At 45.8% G+C, this 27,568-nt stretch overlaps 1 protein-coding gene across 2 annotated transcripts; it reads left to right on the top strand.

Annotated features, from left to right (window-relative positions):
- The first annotated feature begins 661 nt into the window (after positions 1–661).
- Positions 662–26,162, top strand: FGD2 (FYVE, RhoGEF and PH domain containing 2). 2 transcript variants are annotated; one of them, XM_079980605.1, is made up of 16 exons: positions 662–3,540; positions 10,030–10,351; positions 12,330–12,410; positions 12,904–13,052; positions 13,785–13,941; positions 15,448–15,586; positions 16,604–16,662; positions 16,767–16,913; positions 18,896–18,988; positions 19,889–19,968; positions 20,060–20,090; positions 20,393–20,485; positions 22,138–22,272; positions 22,538–22,684; positions 24,283–24,426; positions 25,054–26,162. In XM_079980605.1, the coding sequence occupies exons 1-16, from the start codon at positions 3,476–3,478 to the stop codon at positions 25,264–25,266; spliced, it is 2,055 nt and encodes a 684-aa protein (XP_079836731.1). In that variant the 5' UTR covers positions 662–3,475; the 3' UTR covers positions 25,267–26,162. The 2 variants fall into 2 exon arrangements, with proteins under 2 accessions (XP_079836731.1, XP_079836732.1); XM_079980606.1 differs by lacking the exon at positions 662–3,540 and adding an exon at positions 8,948–9,115.
- The last annotated feature ends 1,406 nt before the right edge of the window (positions 26,163–27,568 follow it).

The raw sequence follows: 27,568 nt of genomic DNA on the forward strand, positions 1-27,568 counted from the left end.
ATCACATCACGCAAGGGGAAGGGCTGCGGCAGGGAGGAGGAACTGGCTGCTTTATTGCATAGACTCAGAAAAATAGTAGAGTGACCACGGATAAGGATAACTTCCGGGTTCGTTTTCATGCTAACCCCCCCCCCCCCCCAATCCTGGGTCGGACGTGAAAGCGGGCTTTGGCGAACAGTAAAAATAATGAACCAGAGTTTCAAGAATTTTTTGCTTTAGAAGCGATCCATCCAGGAACACCCAGGAAAAAGGGTCGTTTCCTACTTCAGATGTTATTTCATTTGAAAGAAATGTGATTTTAAGCTTTATTTTTAGTGGTGAACCCTTAAAAATGTTCAGGGAGGGAGAGAGCCTTACGAAAGCGAGGCTTTCCGCTGCCAGTACTGCAGTCTGCAGTTGGAGTGGCCTTTCTGCGACCCCCGGTCTGCATTAGAAAACGCAGAAGATCCGCCTCTGAGGCCACTGCTGGCCGTGTTTGCCCAGGCACAGGTCCCGGATTCCGTGTTTGTTTTCTGCTCGAGCCGTCATTTCAACCCAAAGCGGGGAGGGATATGGCGCTCGAAGTGCACCCCAAGGCAGAGCCATGGAACCAGTCGAAGTCTACATTTCCCTATCTCTGTAACCATTGGACGATACCATTGTTATGCAGAGGGGAGAGTTGAAGGCTGTCGTTGGAAGCTTCTGGCAAATACCTAGTGGAAACAAGTCCACGGGCGCCCTTGGGCGACAGGAGCCCCCAGCTTATTAAGGGGGCGGAACCATTTAAAGCTGTTTAGGGCGATAAACAACATAGAGGTAGCAAAGAGTTGACGCCCAGCCTTTTGGTTTGACAATCTCCATTTTACGCTCCTCGAGAGGTAAAAATCTCGGCGGGTCTGTGTGGAAAGAGCCGAAGCGCCGTCTTGCATTCGACTGGGTGGTTGGAAGAGACCGTTTTTGGTGAAGGAGAGCATAGCCACGCACGCACCCCATGTCTGTCTTTGTTTTAACACAGTCGTGGGATGCTTTCGGTTGGTCGACAGTAGAATCGTCCGCATTTCTACTCAGGTTGTAAGTCATGCTGAGTTCGTGCAAGTGGGCATTAGGATTGCAGCTGCAGACACGCAAAGCTTGCGTGGTGAGTCCGAGTCCGTCCATCTTGCATAGTGAGCTCCTGTGCAACTGCTCCACTGGCCGTCTCTGCCTCTTGACAGCTTTTGGTGTGTGTGAATTCTTGCACCGGAATCCGAAGAAGAGCTGTCCAAAGACCCGTCTCATCTAGCATCTTCTCCTCACAACAAACCAACCAGATGGCGATGAGAAGCCCACAGATAGGACCCCCTGAGCACACAACCCTCCTCACTTGTGATTCCTACCAACTGGCATTCATAGAATCCTAGAATTGGAAGGGACCATGAAGGTCATCTCGTCCAACCCCTTGCATTTCTGGAATCTTTTGCCCAACATGGGGCTCAAACCCACAATACTGAGATTAAGAGTCTCACGCTGTACCAAGTGAGAGAGACCTACTGCTTCTCGGTAGCAGCCCACCTGGGGTGGCAGAGCCACCCTCCTAGCATCAACATTGCAGAAGCTCATCTGGATCATGGTGGGGTTGGGACAGGGTGGTGGTGGAGTCAGGACCGTGCAGACACAGTGGCCGGGGTGGTGTGGTGTTGTGGGGCGCAGATTTGCTATGCTCATGTGTCAACAACACAGCCCTACCGAAGAAGAGCCCTGCTGGATCAGGCGAATGGCCCATCTAGTGCAGTATCCTGTTTTCACTGTGGCCAACCAGATGCACATGGGAGGCCTGGAAGTGGGATCTGAGCGCTCTTCCTCCAGTTTCCAGCAATTGATATTCAGAAACATACTACTCTTCTGAACCTTTTCAAGCTCTTCAGTGTCCCTCGTAAGGTGTGCTGACCAGAAATTTATAGTCTTCCAAGTGTGCTTGTACCACAAATTTGTACTAGCAGCTGTATTTATTTCATCAGTAAAGCCTGAAAACAGGACAGTTTCTTAAAATCTTTTTAATGGAATTGCTGTTAAGCCAGTATTTATACATCTCACCCTCATTTGGAGATCATAATAAACATGGGTGGGGGCAGCTTTCCCCCTCCCCCAACCAATATAAATCAATACAAATTTGAGGTTCTTTCCCCCTCCCAACGAAAGCCTTCTCCCTAACAAAAATCCTGGCCACGCCCATGATAATAAACAGTGGTTTATGGCAACCTGCAATATGGGGAGAATGTGTGGGGCTAAATTGCAGGGAACTTGGAGATCACTTGCCACCTAACTCCATCTCATTCCTACTGATTGCTAACTGGATATGCAAGAGTTGCCACTCTGCTTCAGTCTGCAGAAATGGATGTGATACTGGTCTACATTGCAGGATTGTTGTAAACTATTATCTACCTCAGCATGCCTTCTTATAGCCGCAATATAGGGGAAATAATATTTGACCGTTTACTTCTCCCTTCCTGTCCTGGTGCAAAAAACATTGGCAGAGCACTTTTTTAGATTAAAATAAAAAATAAAAATCTCAAGTTTTCCTCACATAGGAAGATCTGAGTGAGAAGGAGTATGAAAACCTGTCTTCTCTAGTGTGTTAAGTAAAACTAATATTCCTGAATTTTCCAGTTGTCTCCTCTGAGCAGTTGCTACTTTTAGTCCTCTGAGAATTCCTCTCCCAGTGGTGTCAGACGTAACTAGGAAGTTCTATCTGTAGAGTAGGCAATTGAATTGCCAATTTATATATGTACAGTATTGTCTATAGCTTGGAATTGCCTAATATTGCACATGCTGGAGTAGCTGTACGGAGCCCCCTGGCGTTCAAATTTGTCAAGCACAGGATACTGTGAAAATACTTTCTAGACTAGAACAGCCTTCCTCAAATGTTTTGGACTACAAGAGATAAGCAGCAAAATCCTGAAAATCTTACATTCTACATATGTAATTAGTTATTCTGTCACAAATAATTGTAATTTCTTTCTTTCTTGCATTGCTGATGGTGAGAGGTGGGAACAGCAAGTTAAAGTTGTATTGCAGCAGAAAATATTAGATACAGTGCATGACTGAAACAAGAGTCAAGTCAGAGCCAGAATTAAATGAAAAGACCACTTCCGATACATTTCCTTAAAAAATAAAATCATATACTTAATAAGAAGCTTACATTCCTTGCATACCCTTGTAAATCTTGCTCATTTTCTGCCAGTGTTCTGCTTTTCAGTACTTCCTCATATTTTTTTTCTATTTATGGTAAACCAGAAGGGTTTCCCCCCTACATACCACTGAAGGCACCAGTTTGCTTGCAAAGTGTTCAGTAATTTGAATATTCTGTCCAGTGGTTCAAAAGAAATTATTCAGAAATACCACAAGCAACAGAAAGACTGAGCTGTGAAAAAATCACAGTGCATCCTCGGTGTGGGTTCTGCTTTGACCGTTACTTCAGAACGGCAAGTCCAGTTTCAGACTGACAGGTCTCAGTACGATGGAGGAGCAGAGCTATACAGCCACTTCTGTGGTTAACCTGGTGGATGCGTTTGAGAAACTCAGGTACAATAAATCTTCTCTCTCTCTCCCGCACCCCTGGAGATGTTACAAGAAAATCAGTTTTTTAAAGAGCAGAAATGGTGTAAGGACCGTTTCAAGTAGCATGGTAAAAAAAAACCAACCCTATGATTTTGCTGTTTATTTAATTCTGATAATCCTTTGGCAACCAAATTGCTAAATTCCCCTGATTCCTGCCTCTGGCAGAGAATGTGCCTGAGTCATGGACACTGCAAATCTCATTCAGAGTCACTCCCAGAGACATCAGTGCCAATCCAAATTGTCACCTGGGAATGTGGTCTACAGCCACACACCATACTGGGAAGTGTAATGAGGAATTTGCAGTCATACAAGCAGCTTTGCCTTTGCCGTGTCCCACAGAGACAATCTAGGGCTAAGAAGAAAATTCAGACTTTGTGGACTTCAGGGTAAAAAGCAGTATTGTGTCAGACGCTAAATACTTTTTTAGTTTTAACAGGCTGTCCCAGCAGGATCCGTTTACTGGTGGAGCAGCATCTTTTTCTTATTCTTATTTTTAAAATCTGTTTTAGCTGTTTCATTTTCATTGCTGTATACTACTACTACGCCGTTGTTGTTATGCTTAGCTGTTTAAAAAATATTCCTAATTAATAATAATAAATAAATAATGGGGTGGCTAGCCTGTTTGGCTACATTTGTGAGATCAGGATGCTGAACTAGGTGGGCTATTGGCCTGATCCAACAGTCTCTTATTCTATTCTTATGTTTCCCCCTCACCCATCGTCTCTGACCATTGGGCATGCTGGCTGGGGATGACTGAATCCAACAATATCTGGAGGGCAACAGGTTCCCCATCCCTGTATTAAAAGGTCATTTAAACCGTTCTAGATAGTGTTGCAATCCATGCATAATTCTGACACATTGCTGAAGTGTGGAAGCTTTGCCCGTAAGAAGCAGAAATCAATGTGGGTGGGTGTTACTCTTTATTTTCTCATAAGTAATACAAGTTTACTGTAAGCTGTGGAGGAGTGCTCTCCCGTAGCCCAATCTGCTTCAGTGCTGGCCACAGAGTGAGCAAAGCCATTTACTCTGCCAGGAAACCTCAGTGCTCCCTGTCTTCTTTGCCAGCTCAGACACTCACCTAAATGGAATTCTATGAGCTTGTCTGCGCAGGATGTTGTGGGTGAAGGTACCCTGGGCTCAAGCCATGGAGGGTTTCAGACGTGACAAGCAGAACTTCAGATTTAACCTGGACATGTATTGGCAACCAGCACAGCTATTCCGAAAGGGGAGTAATATGTTCCCACACCAGTGTTTCTGGGAGCACCTTTGCTCCTGCATTCTGCACCAACCTGAAGTTTCCAGAGGCCCTTCAAAGGCAGCTGCATGCAGAACATATTACACAGTAACCATTGCATGTCTCACTGTAGATAACTCCGATCTACTGATTAAATGGGTGCACATTTTTGGCCGCAGCTGTTTGCTGGGCATCCAGTGGGGTAGCCTAATCCAAAAAAAGCACCCCCCATGTGCCAAGTTTTTCTGCACTCTGACAGTTCCGCTATACATTCATCTGTTGCTAACATGAGATTTCAGTGCTAAATAGGGAAATCGGAGCACAGGTTTGTACAAAATGAAGAAGGGGCATTTTCTAGTGAAACCAAAACAAATTAAGAACCAACAGAAAACTGCAGGGGGATTTGACCCCATCACTCTCAAGAGCCCTGGCACTCTGCAATGGCTCAGAGAAGGAAGGGATTTCCACGTAAACCCTTGAAACGCCGCATCCCTTCTCCTGCTGATAAATCCGGTGGCTGGACTCTGCGCTATTTGTCAGATGAAAAGATATCAGCCTGATTTATATTTTAATGGATTTGGATTTTATGAAGACTGCCATCTGGTTGTCTTTTTGCGGCATCCTAAGTCCAGATGTGGCTTTGCAATTTCTTTTTTAAGTTGGCATCCTTCTTTTCTATTATACCTCTGCATCAGAGTTACATTGCAAACTGGCATGATTTCATCATGCAGATATGAGAAAACACACACACCATGCAAAGGACTACAAAACAAAAGCATATGTGAATGCCCCTTGTGAAATAGTCCTGAGAGTTGATGGGAGTCACACCCTGACTTCGCTGAGCCTCCTTTCCATCTTCACATAGCTTACAGTTGTAGGAAGTGGGAAGGCCTGGGGAAGCTCAGTGGTATGGCATATGCTTTGCTTGCAGAGATTCCAGGTTCAGTCCTTGGCATCTTCAGGTAGGGCTGGGAAGAACTCCTGCCTGAAACCCTGGAGAGCGGCTTCCAGTCAGTGTCAGCAACACTGAGCTAAATGGACCAATGGCCTGACTTGGCAAAAGGGCAGCCCTGCTCTCCTGCCACTGTTTTGTTGCCTGATCTCAGTGCAGTGCTTCCTTCCATGTCTCCCTCTCTTCATGTGTCAAATGAAACAGGGGAAATTATACTTCACTGTGTTTGTTACTGTGATTCCTTAGCACACTGTGAAGTTGCTGTTCCTGTTTCTTAGTATACGCAGAGCGAGGAGACTATATTCTCCCTCTCAATCTGTGTCTCACAAAGGAGCAGTCAAAAGCTGGAACAGAAGCAGAATTGTTTGTGGATGGTCTTGATTGCATGGAAAGGTTCAGGGATAGAAATGGCTTTGGCGCTTCCAGCAGGCTTCTCTGCTTTCTTGGACGTGACATACCCACTGCCTCTCTTGCTTCCAGTTCTTTGGCTTCCCACCCTACACTTTGACTGTCACCTTCATTTTCTAAGCGCTTGACCTGGTGGAACTCTTAAGGGCTGAATTTGTAAAGTAGAACCCTTGAAACTCCCAAGACGAAATGGTCAAATGCTCCAGAGCTGCATTTGCCTGGGAGCCTCTTTCTTCCAAGGTAAACTGAACAACAGGAGAAGTTTCTCTGAGACAAGGTGCTGATGGCGGCGGGGAGAGGGAAGATTCCTGTTATGTACTGAAGTTCTCACCCTGGGCCAGCAGGGGGATACTGTAGATAGTTTTCACTCAGGTCCACATATGCAAATAAGGAATTGAAAGTGATGTTCAGTGATTGGATAGTTACAGAAAGTGGTTACTGTTGCGTTGTAGTGGAGCTCTATATAAGCAGGCTGGCTGAACCCTTCAGTTCAGTGTTGTTCTGGCCTGTGAATAAAAAAGAGCTGTTAAAGAATCGCTGTGTCGTCTGATATGTTCACTCACAACTTAACAATTCCTGTGGTGTATTTATAGGCCCTAAGCAAATTGGAATATGCCAGTTGGAAGAGGACTACCTTTTTTAATGTACCGTATGTGTGTGATATTACTGTGATATTTTCTTCAAAGTGTAAAAAACCTCCCAAGCACAAACTTCATTCAGTCACAAGTGAATCACAGAATTGGAGTGTTAGAAGGGACCTCAGGAGTGATCTAGTCCAACCCCTTGCAGTGTAGGAAACTTTTGCCCAATGTCACCCTCAAATTAAGTACCTCATGCTCCATCAACTGAGCTATCAAGGGGAAACTGAAGGAAGCTTACACCTTAAAGAAGCCCATATTTCCATAGACAGTAGACTAGAAAAGAGGAGCTTATTCCCTCAGTTATTTAATATGTACCTATGCTTCTTTTATATTCAAGCACACATACTTCTCCGTCAGCAACCACTCTAGGTTGCCAGGCATCTTGCCTTGAGAAGTGCCTCTAAAATCTCTTGGATCCATATTCTTGAGTATACATCCTGAAATTAAATCGCCATAATATATTACACCCGCAGTGTATCTGCTTTTAGCACTGTTGTCATCTCCTGGCAACTATCGCCCTTTTCAGATCTTCTCCACACTTCTATGGGATGTGCAGAGGGAAGGGTGGCTTTTGCCCATTGGCCTCACTCCCTGACCTTCCACATTCAGGGGAAAAATTCCGAAAAGCGCCTCTGTGCAATGACAGCTGTAAAGGCACGTAGGCTCTTCAGTCAAGCTGCCACCCTAATGGTGCAGAGTTCCCACCGTGCAACAGCGCCATAGCCCTGCAAAGGCTCATTTCAGGCTTTCTGCTGAATGTGTGATGGCAGGAGGGTGAGGGCAGCGGGCAGAATCTGCCTTCTTCTCTGGCCCCACGACATGCGCTGTGGTCTCTGGGTGGGGAACATGCAAACACTCTACCAGCTCCTTCCCTTAACTTGCCCATTCCCTACATCAGCTCAGAGGGGGTTGTCCCTTTTGCAAGACTGCTGCCTCTGGTTAATATTGAGCTGTGGCTTGTTTTGGAAAGGCAAAACGTTGCTTCGGAAGAGGAAATAAAAGCTGACTTTTGGATACATGAGGAAGCTTAAGGATGGTTATGACGGCTGATTGTGGAAGAGAAAAAAGGATGTAGCCTTCAGTAGCTACTCTCAATGTAAATGCGAAAGAGACTTCCTCAGTCCTGCTCTAGGGCTTGTGTATCATACATTTTAAAGCACATCCCCTCCCCACTGCAAGAATCCTGGGAATTGTAGTTTTTAAGGGCCTTGGAAAATAGCTCTGTGAGGGGTAAATTACAGTTCTCGGGATTATTTATTTATTTGATTTATATCCCAACTTTTTCTCCAAGGAGCTTCGGGTGGCATGCGTGGTTCTCTCCCTCTTCATTTACTCCACACAACAACCCTGTGAGGTAGGTTAGGTGGAGAGGCAGTGACTGGCCCAAAGTCACCCAGTGAGCTTCATGGCTGTGTGGAGGTTTGAACCCTGGGCTCCCAAGTCCCTGTCCAACACTCCTGGTGTTTCCAAAGTTTGGGTTTCCAGCTGTTGCTGGACTACAACTCCCATCATCCCTAGCCAGTAGGACCAGTGGTCGGGGTGATGGGAGTTGTAGTCCAACAACAGCTGGAGACCCATGTTTGAGAAACACAGTTCTAAGCACTACATCATGACCCTTAATGTGCAGGTACATAGCTTTCATATGATGTTTTGGTCTACAAGAGGCACAAGCCGTTCTATGAAAGAGAAGACAGGCAAACTGTTTGGTTTTTTTAGCTTCTCATGGACCAATGAATTGGCGTCCAGTGGTACACTGCTCACATATGTAGGCATGATGGTCTTCATACAATGGATGCAAAGCCTTTGTGTATCCATTATGCATCCATGCCTATTGTGTTATTTGCAGGGTTGCAATGTTTATCAACTGATTAGTGATTTAGGCTGCAGTCCTATTACCCACTTACTTGGGAAGGTGAATTCAACAGGACTTACTTTCTGGTGTAGGGTTGCACTGTTAAAGATTTTTGTAGGTACAAAAAAAAAAAAAAGCCCTAGATTAACTGGGTGCAGATTTTTGAAAATAAATGATGAAATCCAATGTCACATGGATGGACTTCTGCTTATGTTGTGGGATGTCCTCTTCCTGACCTCCTGCCTGCAGCTTGCTGCCCTAAAAATCTGTTCTGATGCATTTCCCAACCATCTGAAGCAAATTTTGTGAGTGCATGTCAGCTGCAGGAGAAGGAGAGGAAAGGAATGGCCTGTTTGCACAAGAAGAAGTCTGTTCCACTGGTAGGCAGATCTCACCCATTATTTAAGAAAGAAAAACTCTGCAAATAGCAAGCACTTCTCCTTTTCTCTCAGGTATGATAGTATGCCTCTTCTAAGTTGATGCCTGCTGTGACACATGCATGCATTATCCAAAAAAACCCAAAAACCACCCCAAAGACAGCATTTAAAATGTTTGCAATCAGTGCATTAATCAATGAATCAACTCAAACGTATACGATTAATTTCTTAGATTGGGTGACTTGCAATCTTAGTTATTCAGCTACAGTTGCTTATGCTGTTGTGTAACTAAGGATGGAGAGCTTCTGTTGCTGTCGCAGAAGTCCCTGTTCCCAAAGGCCCAAACAAATCATGATGTGGATGTAGGAGGCTAGAGATCTGATCTCCTGGTTGTTGTTGTTTTTTGCTTAATCTTTTATTTTAGTTCTGTTTTCTGGATGTAAATTAACCCCCCCCCCACCCCCAGCTACTGGTTAGATGGGAAGGAGGAAATAGGCAGTCACGATACAGCTGCCTGTATTTAGATGTGGGTAAAACTGTCAATCCTAGTTTGTTTCAGTTTCTCATTTTTCCAAACTAAAGTTCAGTTCCCCACGATTTGACAAAAAAGTCCGCATGAGAACTCACCAGCATTTCAGTGTTAATTTCTCCTTTTTGAAAGGCAATTTTGCCTCCCACGTACATTTTAACACAGTGTATTTCCCCTAATACGGTATTTACATTTCTCCTACTATAGTGTGATTTTGAATGTTATGTTCAGTGACATGAACATTTCCTGCACCTTAGTGGATGCTTCCATTACAAGGCTGGAGAACAGCACTGTAAAACTCAGAGAGGTGCAAATATTGATGGTTTGGTCCCCATGTTGCCTCTGAATGTTTTGCTTTTGCTTTGGATCTCACCATACAGACTGCTTGGCTGTGCACTGTGTTTTGCAGAAGTGGGCTGAATAATGTCATTCTAAAACTGCTTGTCTTTTCTGTGGCTAGAGCTTGCCCGAGTCCCAGCAAGGAGCAGATCCTTCCTCAGTCTGGGCTCTGCTTGAGAGCACCGAATCTCATGGTGTCCTACCTGCTTCCACCTGCGACTAGCAGAAGAGCTATGAGCGAAGCTAAGCAAATGCCTGTACAGCACAGCCAAATACCCTGCTGTGCAGAATCAGCGATGGAGCCACGAGAGGCTCCCAGAGGGCTCACAGTCAAGTGTCTCAGCTCTTTCCATGGCAAGATCAGTGCAGGCAACTGGAGGATTCCACAAGATGCAGACTTCCAGGCAAGCCTCAGGACAGACTCCAGCAGCAGCGGAAACCAGGTCATTAACTACCAGATTACTATTGTTGTTGTTGTTGTTACAGATCACGTAGAGTAGGGCCAATGTTCTGGGCAACTGGTGCTGTCAGGCAAGGAATGTCTAGAGTGAGGAATTATCTCTTTATTATCAAAAGTAGACTTAGGAAATGGCATGTCTATCAGCCCAACCCCTCTCCGCTGTTCCTAGGTGTGCGCCCAACGAGGCAGTTGCAGCAACAGAGAGGCCCCACCCACAACCAAAGCTGATGCATCTCCCCAAGCAGGTGCAGACTTCGTCTACGCAAAACCATTTTCTGCTCCTTCTGCTCCAGTCCTCTTCTGGTCCTGGGAGAGAGTGGAGCACGAGAGGTGGGGGCAGGAGGAGGAGGTGTGGCAGCCAGAGGTGCTGTATTGTGCCCAAGATTGGGGAGGGGGGCATCGTGCATCGTGTGTGTGAGACGTCATGAATGTGGTGCATGCATGATATCACATCGTCAGGAGAAGGCTGATCTCAGAGCCCAGCATGGCACAATTCCTCTCTTAAGCTCAGGAGGAGCTAGCCACTGAACCATGCTGGCCTCCTCTGCCCTCTCAATATTGAGGGGTCTCTGCCCCCTGCCAGCAGATATTGAGGAGGCCGAAGACACCTCCACCCCTGGGGGTGGGCACACCCTCGACTCTACACCTGCCTGACTTATCTTTCCCTCCTCCTGCACCTGTTTTTCTTTTTTAATGCTTTTTATTGGTTTTTCATTTCGAACAAACAAAATACAGTAATATTCAACAATCATCTACCCACTTCCTTACCCAACACTCTGCCGAGCACTGACTTCCCTCCCTTATTTCAGTCTCCTTTCCGCTGTTTCTTGTTTTATCCTGTCCACGTCGTCAGATTTATTTCAGTCTTCAGGTTTCTACAGTTATTATTTATATAATCCATAAATTTACTCCAATCTCTTTGGAATTTTGTTTCCTCCTGGTTACGGATCCTGCAGGTCAGTTTTGCTAGTTCCGCATAATCCACCATTCTCATCTGCTACTCCTCCACTGTTGGTAATTCCTGTACTTTCCATTTTTGGGCTCACAAAGTTCTAGCAGCAGTTGTAGCGTACATAAATAACCTTTGGTCTGCTTTTTCTATTTTCTCTCCCATCAAGCCTAGCAAAAAAGCTTCCGGCTTTTTTGGGAAAGTATATTTGAACATCTTTTTCAATTTGTTATAAATCAATTCCCAGAATAGTTTTATTTTCTCACATGTCCATCACATGTGGTAAAAATCTCCGTCCTTCTCTTTACATTTCCAGCATACTTTACAGCTCATCCTATACATTTTTGCCAATGTAACAGGTGTTAAGTACCATTGGTACATCATTATCATTATATTCTCTTTTAAGGTGGTACATGCTGTAAATTTTAAACTGGATATAGTATGGGCTGGATATAGCATGGGACGCGAGTAAAGCGGTAATGAGAGGTTTTCTGATACAGAAAAATAGCTTCCAAAAGAAAGAAAGAAAGAGAGAAAGAAAGAGAAAGAAAGAAAGAAAGAAAGAAAGAAAGAAAGAAAGAGGAAATCTTGACTCATCTCATGAAAAATGAGGGGGAAAAATCAGTAAAACCTAAAGATGAACAAATAAAACAAACAAACAGGACCATCACTCAGTGATAAAGGACTTGCTGCGCATGCAGAAGGTCCCAGTTTCGGTCCTTGGCATTTTCAGATCGGACTGAAAATGTCCCTTATCTCACATCCTGGAGAGCCACTGGCTGTCACTGTAAACAATACTGACCTAGATAGACCAATGGCAGGACCCTGTATGAGGCAGCTTTCTATGTTCCTATGAATATGCATAATTGTGTACACACACAAACACAGCCTTAGTTAGAGAACCCAGCCCTACTAATCTGCAGTGCCCCCACTGACAGGAGAGCAGGATCTACTCCACTGGGCTCATGCTTAATGCTCCCCATGATCAAACAGTTTCTCTTTATACACACAGGAGCCAGAAGAGAAAAAAATAGCATTGGAGCTCCTGCAAACAGAGCAGGCCTATGTCAGCCGCCTTCATCTTCTGGATCAGGTTGGTTTGTTGCAGGCGACAACAGATTTATGTGCTTCGGATTGACACATGATTGCACATGCACGCACCGGTCGTCACCGAATCCGGAAGTATCCCTAAAACATCACTGAAAGGGTGGAATGGGGGCTAGGCAGACTGCTTTACACGCTGATGCATGCAGGGGGTCCAGAATGTAACCCCAGTGCAAAATGAGGATTGCCTGTAGTTAACTTGACAGGGGCATGCTAGGTAATGGTGTTTTTGTTTTCTGAAATGGGGGTGGTAAACCAAATAAGTTTGGGAACCTCTGCTCTAGAGGGACAGGTGAAGGGAAAGTTCACTTTGAAAAATTGTGCATGTTAAAGTAAAAGTGCATGAAAAAGCTGGCGAATTTGCAAAATAAATGAATAAATCATAAGCTGATGCAGAAATGTAGATGACTGAACTTAAGGCTGGAAAAACGAGCAACTGAGAAAACCCAAAACTGACAGCTTTGTCCATCCCTGGGTTCCAGGTGTTTTTCTCAGAGCTGCTGAAGGAAGCCAGGAGTGGAAGAACATTCCCAGAAGAGGTGGTGAAAATGATATTCTCCAACATCTCATCCATTTACCAGTTCCATGCTCAGTTTTTCTTGCCAGAGCTGCAGAAACGTATGGAAAACTGGTGAGTTATGGCAGCCATACCCCTTTCCCCATTGCATTCCTGGAAAGGGAAGTGAGAGGGGTGGGGTGAAGGTTTACGCAACTGAAACCAACTGTTGTATTATTTGAAGTCTAGAATCTGAAAAGATACCGTACAAGAGGTGTGTGGAAGGGTCATTTTGAGTTAAAACCTTGATTCTTTGTCCCACCATGAAACAGATCTCTATTATAGGTTGTGCCATCTGACAAAGGACTAATCTTGGTGTGAAACAATAGATATCTTTGTATTACATACTTCCTTTGTCTGCAGAGGGCACTTTGGCAAACATTTGCCTTTGTAGAACAAAGACTTGCAATTATATGATGAAGGGCAATGCAGAAATATCTTAGATAAATAAGAACTAAATCAGCAGTACTTCTCACATGTATCTGTTTGTCTTCCTGTGATGGGAGGACATATGAGGACAATCATTTCACTTCCTAGCTTTTTTCTTTTTTACTGAAGATGTTAATAAACAGAGACAGCCAGGATTGTTTGTGCTGTGATGTACTGTTAAAACTGTGTAGAAGCTGGGCAGCATCCAGCAGGGACTCCTGCAGATGTCACAAACCAGTGCCAGCGATACTTGGGCATTGCAATCGAGACCAGGGATAGAGGCAGGCAGGCATTTCCCAAAGCATCTTCCCTGGACCGTTTTGGCTGCCTTTCCAGAGATGCCAATAGTACACCTGTTCTCTTGGCTTCTGCCTGCAGGAATTCCAATCCCAGGATTGGAGACATCATCCAGAAGGTAGCCCCTTTCCTGAAGATGTATAGCGAATACGTGAAGAACTTTGACAAGGCAGTCGAGCTGATCACCACGTGGTCTGAAAAATCCTTGCCATTCCAGGAACTCATCTCAAGCATTCAGGTGAAAATTATTTTGTTATTATTTCATAAAATGTTTATATTGCTTGTTTGGGGTGGGGGAACACATTGAAGTGGTTTACAAAAATAATGAAACGTCATTCTCAATTTAAAAACAATTTGAAACCTTCAAAACATAATTAAAATCAATGCTAAGCCATAAAGAAACCCTGATAAAAATGAATGTCAAAATTCTACATATCTGGGAAGGCTCCCCTGAACAAAAATGTTTTTATTTTTTATTTTTATTATTTTATTTTAAATTTTTATTAAGCATATACATATAAGAAAAATGTTTTTAGCAGGCTCTGACAAGAACAGTGAAGGCACTTACCTGATGTCAATAGGCAGGGAGTTTGGAGGTGTGGCTTCTAAAAGATTAATTCCTTACAAATGCAGAATGAGTATTATGTGATACCTGTAGTAGTGCCAGTTCTGCAGACTGGAGCAGTCAAGAGGGTATATATGGAGTCAGATGATCTTCCATGTAAACTGGTCTCAAGCTGTTAATACTAAAAGTAACACCTTGAACTTGGTCTTGTAGAAAGGGTCTCAGAGCTTATTGCACAGTAACCTTTTTTAAAACTCAGGGTAGCTTCTATCAGGGAGGCTACCCACACCATAACTGTGTACAGTGGTACCTTGGGTTAAGTACTTAATTCGTTCCGGAGGTCCGTACTTAACTTGAAACTGTTCTTAACCTGAAGCTAATGGGGCCTCCTGCTGCTGCCGCCAGAGCACAATTTCTGTTCTCATCCTGAAGCAAAGTTCTTAACCTGAAGCAATATTTCTGGGTTAGCGGAGTCTGTAACCTGAAGCGTATGTAACCTGAAGCGTATGTAACCCGAGGTACCACTGTACATGCATATATGTAGCATGGAACTTAGGCATTTTCTTCTCCTTGAGAAAATACTGGAAGGACACTGCCTTCTCCATCCAGACTAGCCTTTCTTCACCCATTTTGCCTAGCCTGGTGGCTAATGTCTTCTACACCAATCTTTAGCCAGCTGCTCTCAGCTGGGATAATAGGCTCTGTAGTTCTTTCTGTGCTTCTTGGTAAGCCCTGTACCCCAGGTCTCAAAAGATTGCGTTGGTCCCATGTCTCACGTTCTTCCTGAGATACTGGACTCCTTCTGCTGCAGTGGCTGGGAATTTCTTGCTTCCAGAGGATCTCAAACATTCCATCTCTGTGCTGTAGAAAGACTTGAACCAAAGCATTAAATTTCTTCCATCTGTTACACCACCAAGACATGATAGATAAGCCTTCACCCAGCTGGTGCCCTCCAGATGTTTGGCTTACAACTCCCATCAGCCTCAGCCATCCCAGGGGCTGATGGGAGGTGTAGTCCAAAACATTTGGAGAGCACCGTGTCGGTGAAGGTTGCAGTAGATGGTCATCTTGGTTTGTGAAGTGGTGAGGCCAGCCAAGTATCTGTAGTTTAATATTTATATACTCATGTCTATGATGCCTTCTGCTTTCTCTTTCTGCTATTGTTACTATCCTGAGCAGAGACGGGAGATCTCAGCCAACTTAACCTTGCAGCATCATATGCTGGAGCCAGTACAGAGAATTCCTAGATATGAACTCCTTCTGAAGGATTACATACGAAAGCTACCTCCAGAGGCACCGGACAGGGAGGATGCAGAGAGTAAGAGCTCCATTTGGTCCATTCTGTGATGTGGGCAAAGGAGAAAGTTGACAGAGGAGTTGTTTCGTTGGAGGAGACTGTCCTTTAGCAGTGACACACATTTACCTGCTAGCTGAGTGATTCTAAGGCTTTCATACCAGGGTTGATTTGAAATTCCCCTGCTAGGCTTGTGCCTCCCTTCTCCTGCTCAGTGCCATGCAACTGCTAGAACCTTGGGAAAGTGTTGCAGATCAGGCAATGAGCTTACTGCATGCATTCCATTCAGGTCTGGACTTCTGTTGCTTTAAGAACTACAAAGATAGAAGTCCATCAATGTGTCACTGACGTCCTTGTTTTGAAAACTCCCTGAACCTCCTAAGTATGATCCTGGTTCACCTGTATATTTTTTATTAAATTTAAATGTACGTATGCATATATACATGTAATTACTTTTACCTTCCCTTTATATATGTAAGCAAGAAAAATCATCCAGTTAATATCAAATATTAAAGGGGCTGATGATATTCAATCAATTCAATTCAATATTCAAAACCTGATCATACTTATTGGTTACCCAGGATCGCTCCTGAATATGATCCTGGTTCACCCATATCTTTTTTATTTTTTATTAAATTTAAATGTATGTATGTGTACATACATGTAATTACTTTTGCCTCCCCTTTATATATGTAAGCAAGGAGAACAATCATCCAGTTAATTCATACATCATATATCAAAAGGGCCTCGTGATATTTATGCAATTGACTCAATTCAATATTCAAAAACCTGATCACACCTATTGGTTACCCAGGATCGCTCCATCTTCATATCTCCTTCTTTAGATTTATTCTTAGCACGTATTAAAATACCAGTCCATGGCACCAATGTAATTTTATCATGGGGGCTGTGGGCACAAGGGGAAATACTCCAAGGCTCACAGAGCGCCCCTCCAGTGCTGCCATAGCAAGGAATACAGGTGTGCAAATGGGTTGTGTGAGAGAGCCCTGAGAGTTAAATGTTTCTCTGGTGTTTTTGCAGAAGCCCTGGAAATGATTTTCACTGCAGCCAAACACTCCAATGCTGCCATTGCAGAAATGGTGAGTGCACTGAACTCATGCGAGTGACTCCTTGCAGCCAGAGACCTTTGCAACGGAGCTGTTTGGTCCCTGTCTTGTTCATCTTAATACTGATGGTCCTGCAGGAACGACTCCAGAACCTTTGGGAGGTGTATCACAGGCTGGGGCTTGAAGATGACATTGTGGACCCTTCCAATGAGCTGATAAAAGAGGGACCCATTCAGAAAATCTCATTCCGGCACAACAACACAACAGAGAAATACCTGTTCTTGGTAAGAGATTAATCAGGTTGGGGGATGTCGGGAAGGGAAGATAGCAATACATTGCTGTTGGGCATCTGTGTTCTTTTGCACAACTCAGAGAAGTTGTGCTGCTGTTTGGATAAAAGAAAGAAAGAAATATTTAGGAGTTTGGAAAGATATGCAAGGTATGTCTACAGTATATAAAGGTAAAGGTATAGGTACCCCTGACCATTAGGTCTAGTCGCAGACCACTCTGGGGTTGCGGTGCTCATCTTGCTTTATTGGCCGAGGGAGCCGGCATACAGCTTCCGGGTCATGTGGCCAGCATGACTAAGCAGCTTCTGGTGAACCAGAGCAGCGCATGGAAACGCCGTTTACCTTCCTGCCGGAGCGGTACCTATTTCTCTACTTGCACTTATGGCGTGCTTTCGAACTGCTAGGTGGGAAGGAGCTGGGACTGAGCAATGGGAGCTCACCCCGTTATGGGGATTCAAACCGCCAACCTTCTGATCGGCAAGCCCAAGAGGCTCAGTGGTTTAGACCACAGCGCCACCCGCGTGTATAGTGTATAAAGGTAAAGGTAAAGGTACCCCTGCCCGTACGGGCCAGTCTTGACAGACTCTGGGGTTGTGCGCCCATCTCACTTAAGAGGCCAGGGGCCAGCGCTGTCCGGAGACACTTCCGGGTCACGTGGCCAGCGTGACATCGCTGCTCTGGCCAGAGCCAGAGCCAGAGCCAGAGCCAGAGCCAGAGCCAGAGCCAGAGCCAGAGCCAGAGCCAGAGCCAGAGCCAGAGCCAGAGCCAGAGCCAGAGCCAGAGCCAGAGCCAGAGCCGCACACGGAAACGCCGTTTACCTTCCCGCTGGTAAGCGGTCCCTATTTATCTACTTGCACCCGGAGGTGCTTTCGAACTGCTAGGTTGGCAGGCGCTGGGACCGAGCAGCGGGAGCGCACCCCGCCGCAGGGATTCAAACCGCCGACCTTTCGATCGGCAAGCCCTAGGCGCTGAGGCTTTAACCCACAGCGCCACCTGCGTCCCTTATAGTGTATAGGGAAGGGCAAATAATAAGAGCCTTGAATCTGATTCCCTACAAAGAAAGGCTTAAAACTCCTGAGACTTTTTCATTTGGACAAAGGTGACTGAGACTGTGACAGAGGCTTACAAAGGCTGTGGCCTTATGCATATCCACATGGGAGTAAACCTCACTGGATGCAATGAGACTTGCTTCTGAGAGTAAGCATGCACTGGATTGCACTGAAAATTATGTGCAGTGTGGAGAAAATAGATTGGGAAGTTTCTCTCCCTCTAGAACCTAGGAAGACAGTCAGCCAATGAAACTGATTGGCATGAAAGCACTTCTTCACCCAAATAATTTTTGGAATTTGCTGCCTCAAGATGTGGTGGTGGACGTTAGCTCAGATGAGCTGAAAAGGGAATGAGACAAATTCATGGAGGATAATTTACTTAGCGGCCACTAGCTGTAGTCATGGTGGCTATTTGAAACATCTAGGCTTAGAGGCGATATGTTCATGAATACCATCTGCTGGGGGGGGGGGCAACAGTGGAGCAGGGCTATTGCCCTCCTGCCTCTGAAGTGAATAATCCAAATGATAATTGTATTCTGATTTTCAATCAACCAGGGAGAATGAGAACTCTGCCAGCAATAAATGCCAACCCCCCCCCCCCCGCAGTAGCCAAGTACCTCATTAGCTGATGGAAGTTGGTGCCCAGAACATCTGGAGGTCATGTAAAGGCTGGCATAGCACTAAGTGATACATGCACTGGGTTCTTTCCTGACCCATTGGTGGCAACAATTCCTTCTTCTCTTGTTTGGAGTGGTTCATATTCTGAAGTCTCTAGTCTTCAGAGGGAGAGATTAACCAAGACAAACCCTTATTGTATTGACTGGTTCATTTGACATTCGTTCTCTTCTTTTGGCCCTTCTTTGTTCAGACTTGATGTGCCCCCCTCCCACCAAGGCTTTATTCTCCCCCACCTCTTGTCTCTCTCAGTTCAATAACTTGCTGCTGTACTGTGTGCCAAAAGTCATCCAAGTGGGCGCAGCATTTCAGGTGCACAGCCGGATTGATGTGGAGGGCATGAAGGTCAGAGAATTTCATTGCAGGTTATTCCCTTTAATTATACTCATGGGGTGGGGGGTGGCCCTGCCCCATATTTTTCCACAGGATGGCGACATCTGGAGAAACATAAAACAAATATATAACAAGCAGAGCAATACGCATATGTAGGGGGGGAAATGATAAGGGGAGGAATGCAATGTGGTGCTAAAGAGATCACAGTCTCAGTGCAATCATTTCTGCTTGCTGGAAGGAACAATATTCCTTCTATTCTCCCTGCACCCTGTTCTGGGTGTTCTCCTAAACTCCCCCCCCCCTCAGCCAATTTGGGGGTGTTTGTGTGTGCAGGGAGGAAAGCCCCCTTGTGCTAGCAGAAGTCTTTGAGTGGGCTTTTGCCTGCAGGAACAGCTAGCTGAATCTGGCCCATATATTTATAAATGCTACCTGAGGAAGGGTATGGCATATATCTGACTATATTGGGACTTTAAAATATTTGCATGCTTCAGGTGAGTTGCCCCCATTTGCCCTCCCTGCCAAACTTTTGCATGTGGATTGGTTCAGGTGTTTGCTTGCTGCTCTCTTTCCTTTGATTTGTTGATTATTTACATAATCAAGTTTGTAGCCCACCCCTTCAACTTCCAAAAATTACCAGGACAGCTCACGGAACAAAACATGAAAAAATAAAATTCACTGTTTGTGTGTGAAAATATCCAACACTTGCCTTACTCAGAGTAGACTGACTGAAATCCCAAGTTACTTAATTGAGAGGTGCAGACCCAAGTCACTGAAGTCCATTGATCTCAGTGGGTCTACTCATTTAGTATGGATATAAATGGAATATGACAGCAGCGGAAGCCATTAGAGAAACAGCAGCAGCAACATTTTACCCACATCAGTACTAATTATTTTGCTTATCTGGACCTGCAGGTTCGGGAGCTGAATGATGTGCAGTTTCCTTATGCTTTCCTTGTATCAGGGAAGCAACGAACTCTAGAACTGCAAACCAGGTAACTGACATAAGAATTTTGTCTTTTCTGATTCTCACACAGAACCATGAGGACAACTGTTCTCTAACAGGTGACTTCTCTTTCTACGCAGGTCCCAGGAAGAGATGAATGATTGGATAAAGGTAACCCATGCTTCTACCCTTTACCCTGTGTCAAGGTCCTGCCCCGTGAGAAAGGCAAAGTGTTTGCCCTTGTTAACAAAGTCAATGAAATCGTAAATGATTATTACAAGAACTTGCTGGGAGGAAAAACGTATGTAACGTTTGATATGGGCATAGGGAGGAGGGGGAGAGTTTAGCACCCCTTGACTGCCAGCTCCCCATTCCCATATTTCAGAAGTGTGTGGGGCAGATGTGGCTTCAACTCCTTTCATGTGTAGCTTGAGCCTCAGAGCTTTATTTCAACTTCTGCTTTTCTTCTCCAGGCCTTTGAGTCTGCCATTGACAAGAAGGAGAAAAGCAGTGGGACCTTCAAGGTGGCAATCCAAGGGCCGGAAGCTGAGATGCAAGATTTAACTGTAATCCTCCTGATTGTACTCACTCATAGAATTATAGAATCATAGAACTGTCCAGCCCTGTGCAATGCAGGAACCCAGAGCTAAAGAATCCCTGGGAGATGGCTATCCAAAAATTTCTGTGAAGGACAGTCCACTACTCTCTGAGGCGGTCCATTCCACTCCTCTATTCCTCCTCCTGGCTCCACCTCACTTCTAAAAGCATTTCCTCTATTATTTTAATTATTTCACAAAATGTAGTAAAGTAAAGGACCCCTGACCATTAGGTCCAGTCGTGGCTGACTCTGGGGTTGCGGTGCTCATCTCGCTTTATTGGCCGAGGGAGCCGGCGTGCAGCTTCCAGGTCATGTGGCCAGCATGACTAAGCCGCTTCTGGCGAACCAGACCAGTGCACGGAAACGCCGTTTACCTTCCCGCCAGAGCGGTACCTATTTATCTACTTGCACTTTGATGTGCTTTCGAACTGCTAGGTTGGCAGGAGCTGGGACTGAGCAACAGGAGCTCACCCCGTCGTGGGGATTCGAACCACCAACCTTCCAATCGGCCAGTCCTAGGCTCTGTAGTTTAACCCACAGCGCCACCCATGTCCCCATCACAAAATGTATAGATCACTTAATAGAACAAAAGACCTGTAAGCAGCTTGCTTTATGCAGTCTTTTTTTATATATATAAAAATAAAAATACAAATAAAGCACAAATAAATAAATAAAGTTACATGAAAAATGTAAGATAAAATGGGTAATATTAAAACACTTTTGTAAAAAATGACATACCTAGGTAGGCTTGCTGGAATAAAAAAGTTTTGAGCCAGTGCTAAAAGCAGTGCATGCCTGCCTGATAGGAAGGCCATGAGTGAACATTCTGAAATCTGCAACAGGGAAATGGAAAGTGTGTGATGATTGGAGGACAAGACAGAGGAGTGGAATGTGCAGGAAAGAGGTACCTAACAAGGCTCTGGCAATGGTACTAAGCAATATGGAAGAGGCTTCATACTTGTCTATGTCCTGGACCCTGTGAGCTGTAGCCATAATTGCTTTCATTGCCAGAGAGTCCATCTCAGTGGTTCTTTGATTCCACCCCCCTTCACACAGTGCATAGCTTAATTGTGGAATTCGCTCCCACAACCTGGATTGCTTTAAAAGAGGATTAGACAAATTCCTGGAGGACAAGTCCTATCAATGACTACTAGCCACAATGGCTCTGTTCCACCTCCACTGTGTTGTTGTTTAGTTGTTTAGTTGTGTCCAACTCTTCGTGACCCCATGGACCACAGCACGCCAGGCACCCCTGACCTCCACTGCCTCCCGCAGTTTGGTCAAATTCATGCTGGTAGCTTCGAGAACACTATCCAACCATCCACTGTAGGAGGAGATATACCCCTAAATACAAGTTGCTGGGAATCATAAGTTGATGAAAGCACTGTTGCACTAAGGTTCTGCTTGTGGCAGGGGCGGCCCGTGCATTAGGTTGTATTTTGCTTCAGACAGCAGATCCACCCCTGCCATTATGCTGTTGCCAGCCCTGCTGACATTGACTTACAGGCTTCCCATAGAACCTAGTTGGCCACTGGGAGAACAGGATGCTGGACTAGATCGCCCTTTGATCATATCCACCAGGGTATATGTTCATGTTCTTATGGTCTGTTTTACCCCCAGCATTGCCAGTTTGATGAGCTGGGCAAGCGGGCTCCTCAGTGGATCAGGGACAAGCTGGTGACCATGTGCATGCGTTGCAAGGGCCCGTTCAATGCGATCACACGCAGAAGGCACCACTGCCGGGCCTGCGGCTATGTGAGTACACTGAGTTCCTTTGGGTAGGGCAGCCACATGGAAGGGCCTTGGGACTCCAAGTTGGTTTAGGGCCAGTCCAGAGAACTGATCCCAAGAGCGACCATGCTTAGTCCAGCCACATCTGGGTGCCAGTGGTGGTGGGGACAGATGCTGAACTCTTCCAGTTCTATGCTCAGCTTTGGTTCAGGTCTTGTTTAAAGAAGAATGGGGGTTTCCTCTGTGAATCTACCCTGCAGCAACGCTTTGGTTCCTCTCCTGGAGGCAGGTGGTGTGTGGCCGGTGCTCCGAGTACAAGGCTGAATTGCAATACGACAAGAGCGGGCCCAAACGTGTCTGCGTGGAGTGCTACATCTTCCTGACGGGGCATTTGTTGCCCAACGAGCGGCAGGCAAGGCATAAAGGCATCTTGGAGGTGAGGAGGAAGCAGAGCTGAGACGTCTCCATCCTCTCTGTCTCAGTCAATCGCCTGCCCCATTTCCTGCCTTTCCTCCACTTCAGCCATGGCTTGGTCACCTGTGCTGGATTTCTTCCTTTCAGTCCATTCAGGTTCCTCACATTAGGCAAGTAAAGTAAGTAGGGGGAGATGCTTACACCTAACGGAATGAGACGAAGTACTGGAGTGTCCTGGCAAATAATGGCTCCCTACAAGCATCTGCTCATTGCGCCCTACATATTTACTGCCAGAAATAACGATGGAACCTGGTTGCCACAGAAAAGGTGTGAAGTGGAGCTGAAAGACAGGGGACAAGGGAGTGAGAGGGACTCTGTCCATGGTACTGAAGATTGAAAAACCAATAGACTAGACCTCCAGCCCCTATTATGTTGACACAAGGCACTGAAGGTTTTCTATGTATTATTTATTTATTGCATTTATAGCCCATCTTTTAATCCCTGGAGCTCAGTGTGGCTTATGTAGTTCTCCCTCTCCTCCTTTATTCCCCACAACAAGCCTGTGAGGGAGGTTAGGCTGAGAGGAAGTGTTGTGGACTGCCTGGATGAAGAAGAGTGGTGGGAGGCACCAGTCAGGAATGCCCCCCCCCGGGAACCCCCAGAGGAAGAATGCTCAGAGACAGGGGATTAGTGGTCAGAGGGAGACTCGGAGGAGGAGGTGTCAGCAGCAGGAGAGGTGACAGGATTTAGTGAATGTGAGGAAGCCATGGCAGAGAGCAGCTCACACTCTGGTGCTGAAGCATAGGCTGGAGGGAGGGTGGCCAAGAGGCAGAGTAGAGACAGGCTGCAACCAGCTCCCCTTCTCACTTGTCTCCTAGAACTCTCAGAGAAACGAAATGGGCAAAGCAGAGGGTGGTTGTGCGCAGACGCAGCCTGAGACTGTGGGGGAAAGACCCTGGAGAGGAGGAGTCCTAGTGGGCACAGGGAAGGTGGGGACCTTCAGTCCTTGCAAGTGCTTCATCAGGGCAAGGCCTCCTAGAAAGAGTTGCTGAGACCGCTAGGCCTGAGCTGTGGTTGTTTCCTTGAATAAAGAGTTTACTTCACTGGTCCAGGGTGAATTATTGCTTTGTTGATGACCTACGCCTGACTCCAGCCCTGACAGGTAGTGCCTGGCCCAAGGTCACCCAGTGAGCTTCATGGCCAAGTGGGGAATCAAACCCTCATCTCCCAGGTCCGAATCCAACACTCTAATCACTGTACCACCCTTACATTATGACCCAGAAAGGAGTGAAAACAGTCATTCTCCCTGCCTGTTTTATCCAGGACCAGGGTGGAATCTACACACATATATAAAACACTGTGAAAATGCTTTTCTAAAAAAAAAATGTTTTGAAAAACACATTGAATTTTGCATAGCTCACTGTCACAGCTAGTGTCACATTTGTATATTGCACTTTACACCACATCTAAAACGTTTTATCTGCAGCTGTGTAGCTGAGTCTCTGAACTGTTTGTTGTGTTCCATTCTGTAGATCACATTCTATAGACACAGGAGCCAGTAGGAGCCTCTGGGCTAAAGAGCATTAAGGGAATGGTGCGGTGTTTTTGTTTAATTGGCAGAAAGAGTCTGCAGAAATATCGGGGCAGAGCCTGATGTGCAGTTTCCTGCAGCTTCTGGATAAGAACGGAAAGGGGAGCATGCGTGGCTGGTTTGTGATCCCACGAGATGACCCTCTTGTGCTGTACATTTACGCTGCACCCCAGGTATGTGTGGGCTTATTGAGAATTTGTTCTTGTGTGGAAACTCAGATGGTTCACAATGGGCGTGACTAACCTTTGGCCTTTCAGATGTTGCCAAACTACAACTCCCATCATCCCTGGCCATTGGCCATGCGGGCTGCATCTGATGGGAGTGCGAGTCCAACGACACCTGGAGGGACCACACTGGTTCTCCATCCCTTGAGGGTGCTTAATTGCCAAGATATCCCAAGCTGCTGTTCTGAGTGCTCAGTACACAGGCCCACCATAAACAGGAGCAGAGGCTCCCAGCTCTTCCTCTGGCAGTTCCTGATGGGAGAAGCCTTGAGTGCAAAAATGGCTAGAGAGGAAAGGCTTAAGCAACCACTTCCCCTGCTATTTCTCTGCTTAAATTACAGCGGCCTCTTGAGGCTGCCTTTGGTAAAAACCAATAAATAACCACATTAGTGGGAAGATACATGCAGCTGCATGCCATGAATAGTTTTAGTCCTTAAACATTGCAAAACCAGCTCACGTTGACAACACTCCCCTTGTTAAACAGCTCTGGGTTGGTGTTGTGGAGTCAGTTTGGAACATCTGGAATTGCTTCCTTTTGAGCCTCTCGTCCCCCCTCTCTTCCCACTTGCATCCCAGGACGTCAAGGCTCACACTTCCATCCCCCTGCTGGGCTACCAAGTCAAAGAGATGCCCCAGAGCGACACCCGTCACATCTTCCAACTGGTGCAGTCCAAGCAGGTCTATACATTGGTGGCAGAGACGGAGGAGCTGAAACAGCGGTGGATGAAGGCCATTACACACTCGGCTCGTGGGGAAGAGGAGGAAGACTCGTTTGATGAGCTGGAATGACTGGAGCCTTGCTGAGAGGCTGTTGCATATCTTGAGCCGCCATTTCAACATCTGTAAAATGAAAACAGTATTTGGATTCTTTTAAAAACTATTTTTTCAGCTGTAACTTTCCAACCAGTTTCGTAAATCACAGTATTTCCGCCTAGCTCAGATTTCCCTAGTTTGCTTATGAGCCTGTCATGTGGAATTGTGTCAAAAGCATCACTCAAATACATTGTTAGAACTGGAGACTTGCCAACGTTTGTGGATGTGTCTTCCCATTCACATGCTCACCCACACACCTAAAGATTGCTGCGAACGGGATTTCCTATATGCACCTAAACTCCCACTAATTGCCTATAACCTGGCCAGCAAAACTCACATCTTCCTAAGGATGCTGCCCCTGTACCTCTTTATGCTGCAGAATCTAGATTCTCCTTTCCATCCCCGCCACAAAAAGAACACCAGTTTCACATTCTGATGCACTAAGAAAGCTTCCATTAGCCTGACATGGGAATGGGGACAGTGAGAGAAACTTAGACTCCCTCGACTTGCGTCTACCAGCAAACGTAGGTGAGTTCTTTGGCCCATAAGAACAGAATGGCATAAGAAGAGCCCTGTCTCATCCAAAAACTCATCTAGCCCAGCATCCTGTTCTCAGTGACCAACCAGTCTCCCCCTCCTGCTGCAACCTGCTCCCCTCCAGTCTCCCAAAACACACAGAGAAAGGAAGAGGGCAGCGCAATGAGAAAACAGACGACAAAGCTTTAAGCTGCTTGGGAAGGAATTGGGAGAGGAGCCTTAGAGAGTGGTCCTCACAACTGCCTCACTGGGGCAAGACCTACTGGGATGGGTTGCTGGGACCACTAGGGCTGAGCTGTTTTGTTTCTTTGAATAAAGAGTTAACTTCACTCACACCAGTGTTTTTTATTGCTGACCTGCTTCTCACGCCGGCTCCTGACAGACTGGATCTACAACATGAAAAATCCAGTTATAAACTAAGCATTTCTCTGGGGCATGCCATACCCACAGCAGTGCCCCATCTGAGGAGTGCAGACAGGGCAATCCTTTATGTCACCTGGTTCCAAATTGTTTAAGGCTTTAACTTAAGGCTCAGTTAGCATATTGGAAGTCAGTGCAGCTTCCTCAGTGGAGTACCACAGTCAACAATCTAGCCTCTGCTTTCTGCACCAGCTGCAGCTTCTGGGTTGAGCCCCACAGGGAGTGCATTGTAATCTTCTTCTTTGGCAATCACTCATAGCCAAGTAAGATTGTCATCCATGAACATGGTCTTAACAGTGAGTCCATAAGTGACTGTGGAGGCCAATTCTGGATCCACACGTCTTTCCACAATGGGGACATAGGTTTCCAGGTGGGAGTTGATCGTGGTGAGGGTTTGCCAAGCGTGCCTTCCTCTTGGCACATTTCTCCTTTTTGTCCTGAGTTTGAGCATCTTCAAAGCCCATGACACCTTTGGTAAAGGCTGTTCTCCCAATGCCAAGACCACAGTGGCCAAGCTATCTTTGTCCAGACACTGGTCCACAGCCTGCACACCTCCTCCAGATTCATATGTTGAAGTGAAATAGAACTGTGTGTCATCTGACACTTTGCTCCAACTCCCTTTGTGACCACAGCCAGAAGCTTCACATAGATATTAACAGCGCAGTGCCCTGTGGCATCCCATAACACAGGTGCCAGGGGCCTAAGGAGTGTCTCCCCATCACTGCTCCCTGAAATCCACTCAGCAGGTAGGACAACAATATGGCAATGCTCCTGACACCCACCTTGCAGAACCAGTCCTGGAAGATGCCCAGGCTGATAGCATTGAAAGCCACAGAGAAATCAAGCAGAAGAAACAAGGTTGCGCTCCCCTTGTCCCTCTTTTTATGAAGGCCATCTATTTGGACAGCCAAGGTCAATTTGGTTCTGAAACAAGGTCTGAAGCCACACTGATATGGGTCTGGATAATCAATTTCATCCAAGAGCACCTACAGCTGCTGTGTCAGGACCCTCTCAATAGCCTTCCCATATATATTAGCATATATAACCCCACCATTTTCTGGCACAAGTGTGGCCATGTGCAACCCACCCCCCAAAAAGCACAGCTCGGATGCAGTGTCTCTCTATTGCAAAAATGATGGTGGCTAAGCAGCAATGCACATCTTAAAGACTGCGCATGGTCAGTGGGATAAAAAGAGAGATAGCCACCAGATCATCTAAATTTAAGTGCTATGTTTCTACGGGAAATGGCTGCTTCCTACACCAGTCATATACAGGTGTGTGTGTCACGTTTTTGTGTAATTTGTGCATTGGCTTCCTTATG

The sequence above is a fragment of the Podarcis cretensis genome (assembly GCF_951804945.1).
Source record: "Podarcis cretensis genome assembly, chromosome: 6".
Lineage (NCBI taxonomy): Eukaryota > Metazoa > Chordata > Lepidosauria > Squamata > Lacertidae > Podarcis > Podarcis cretensis.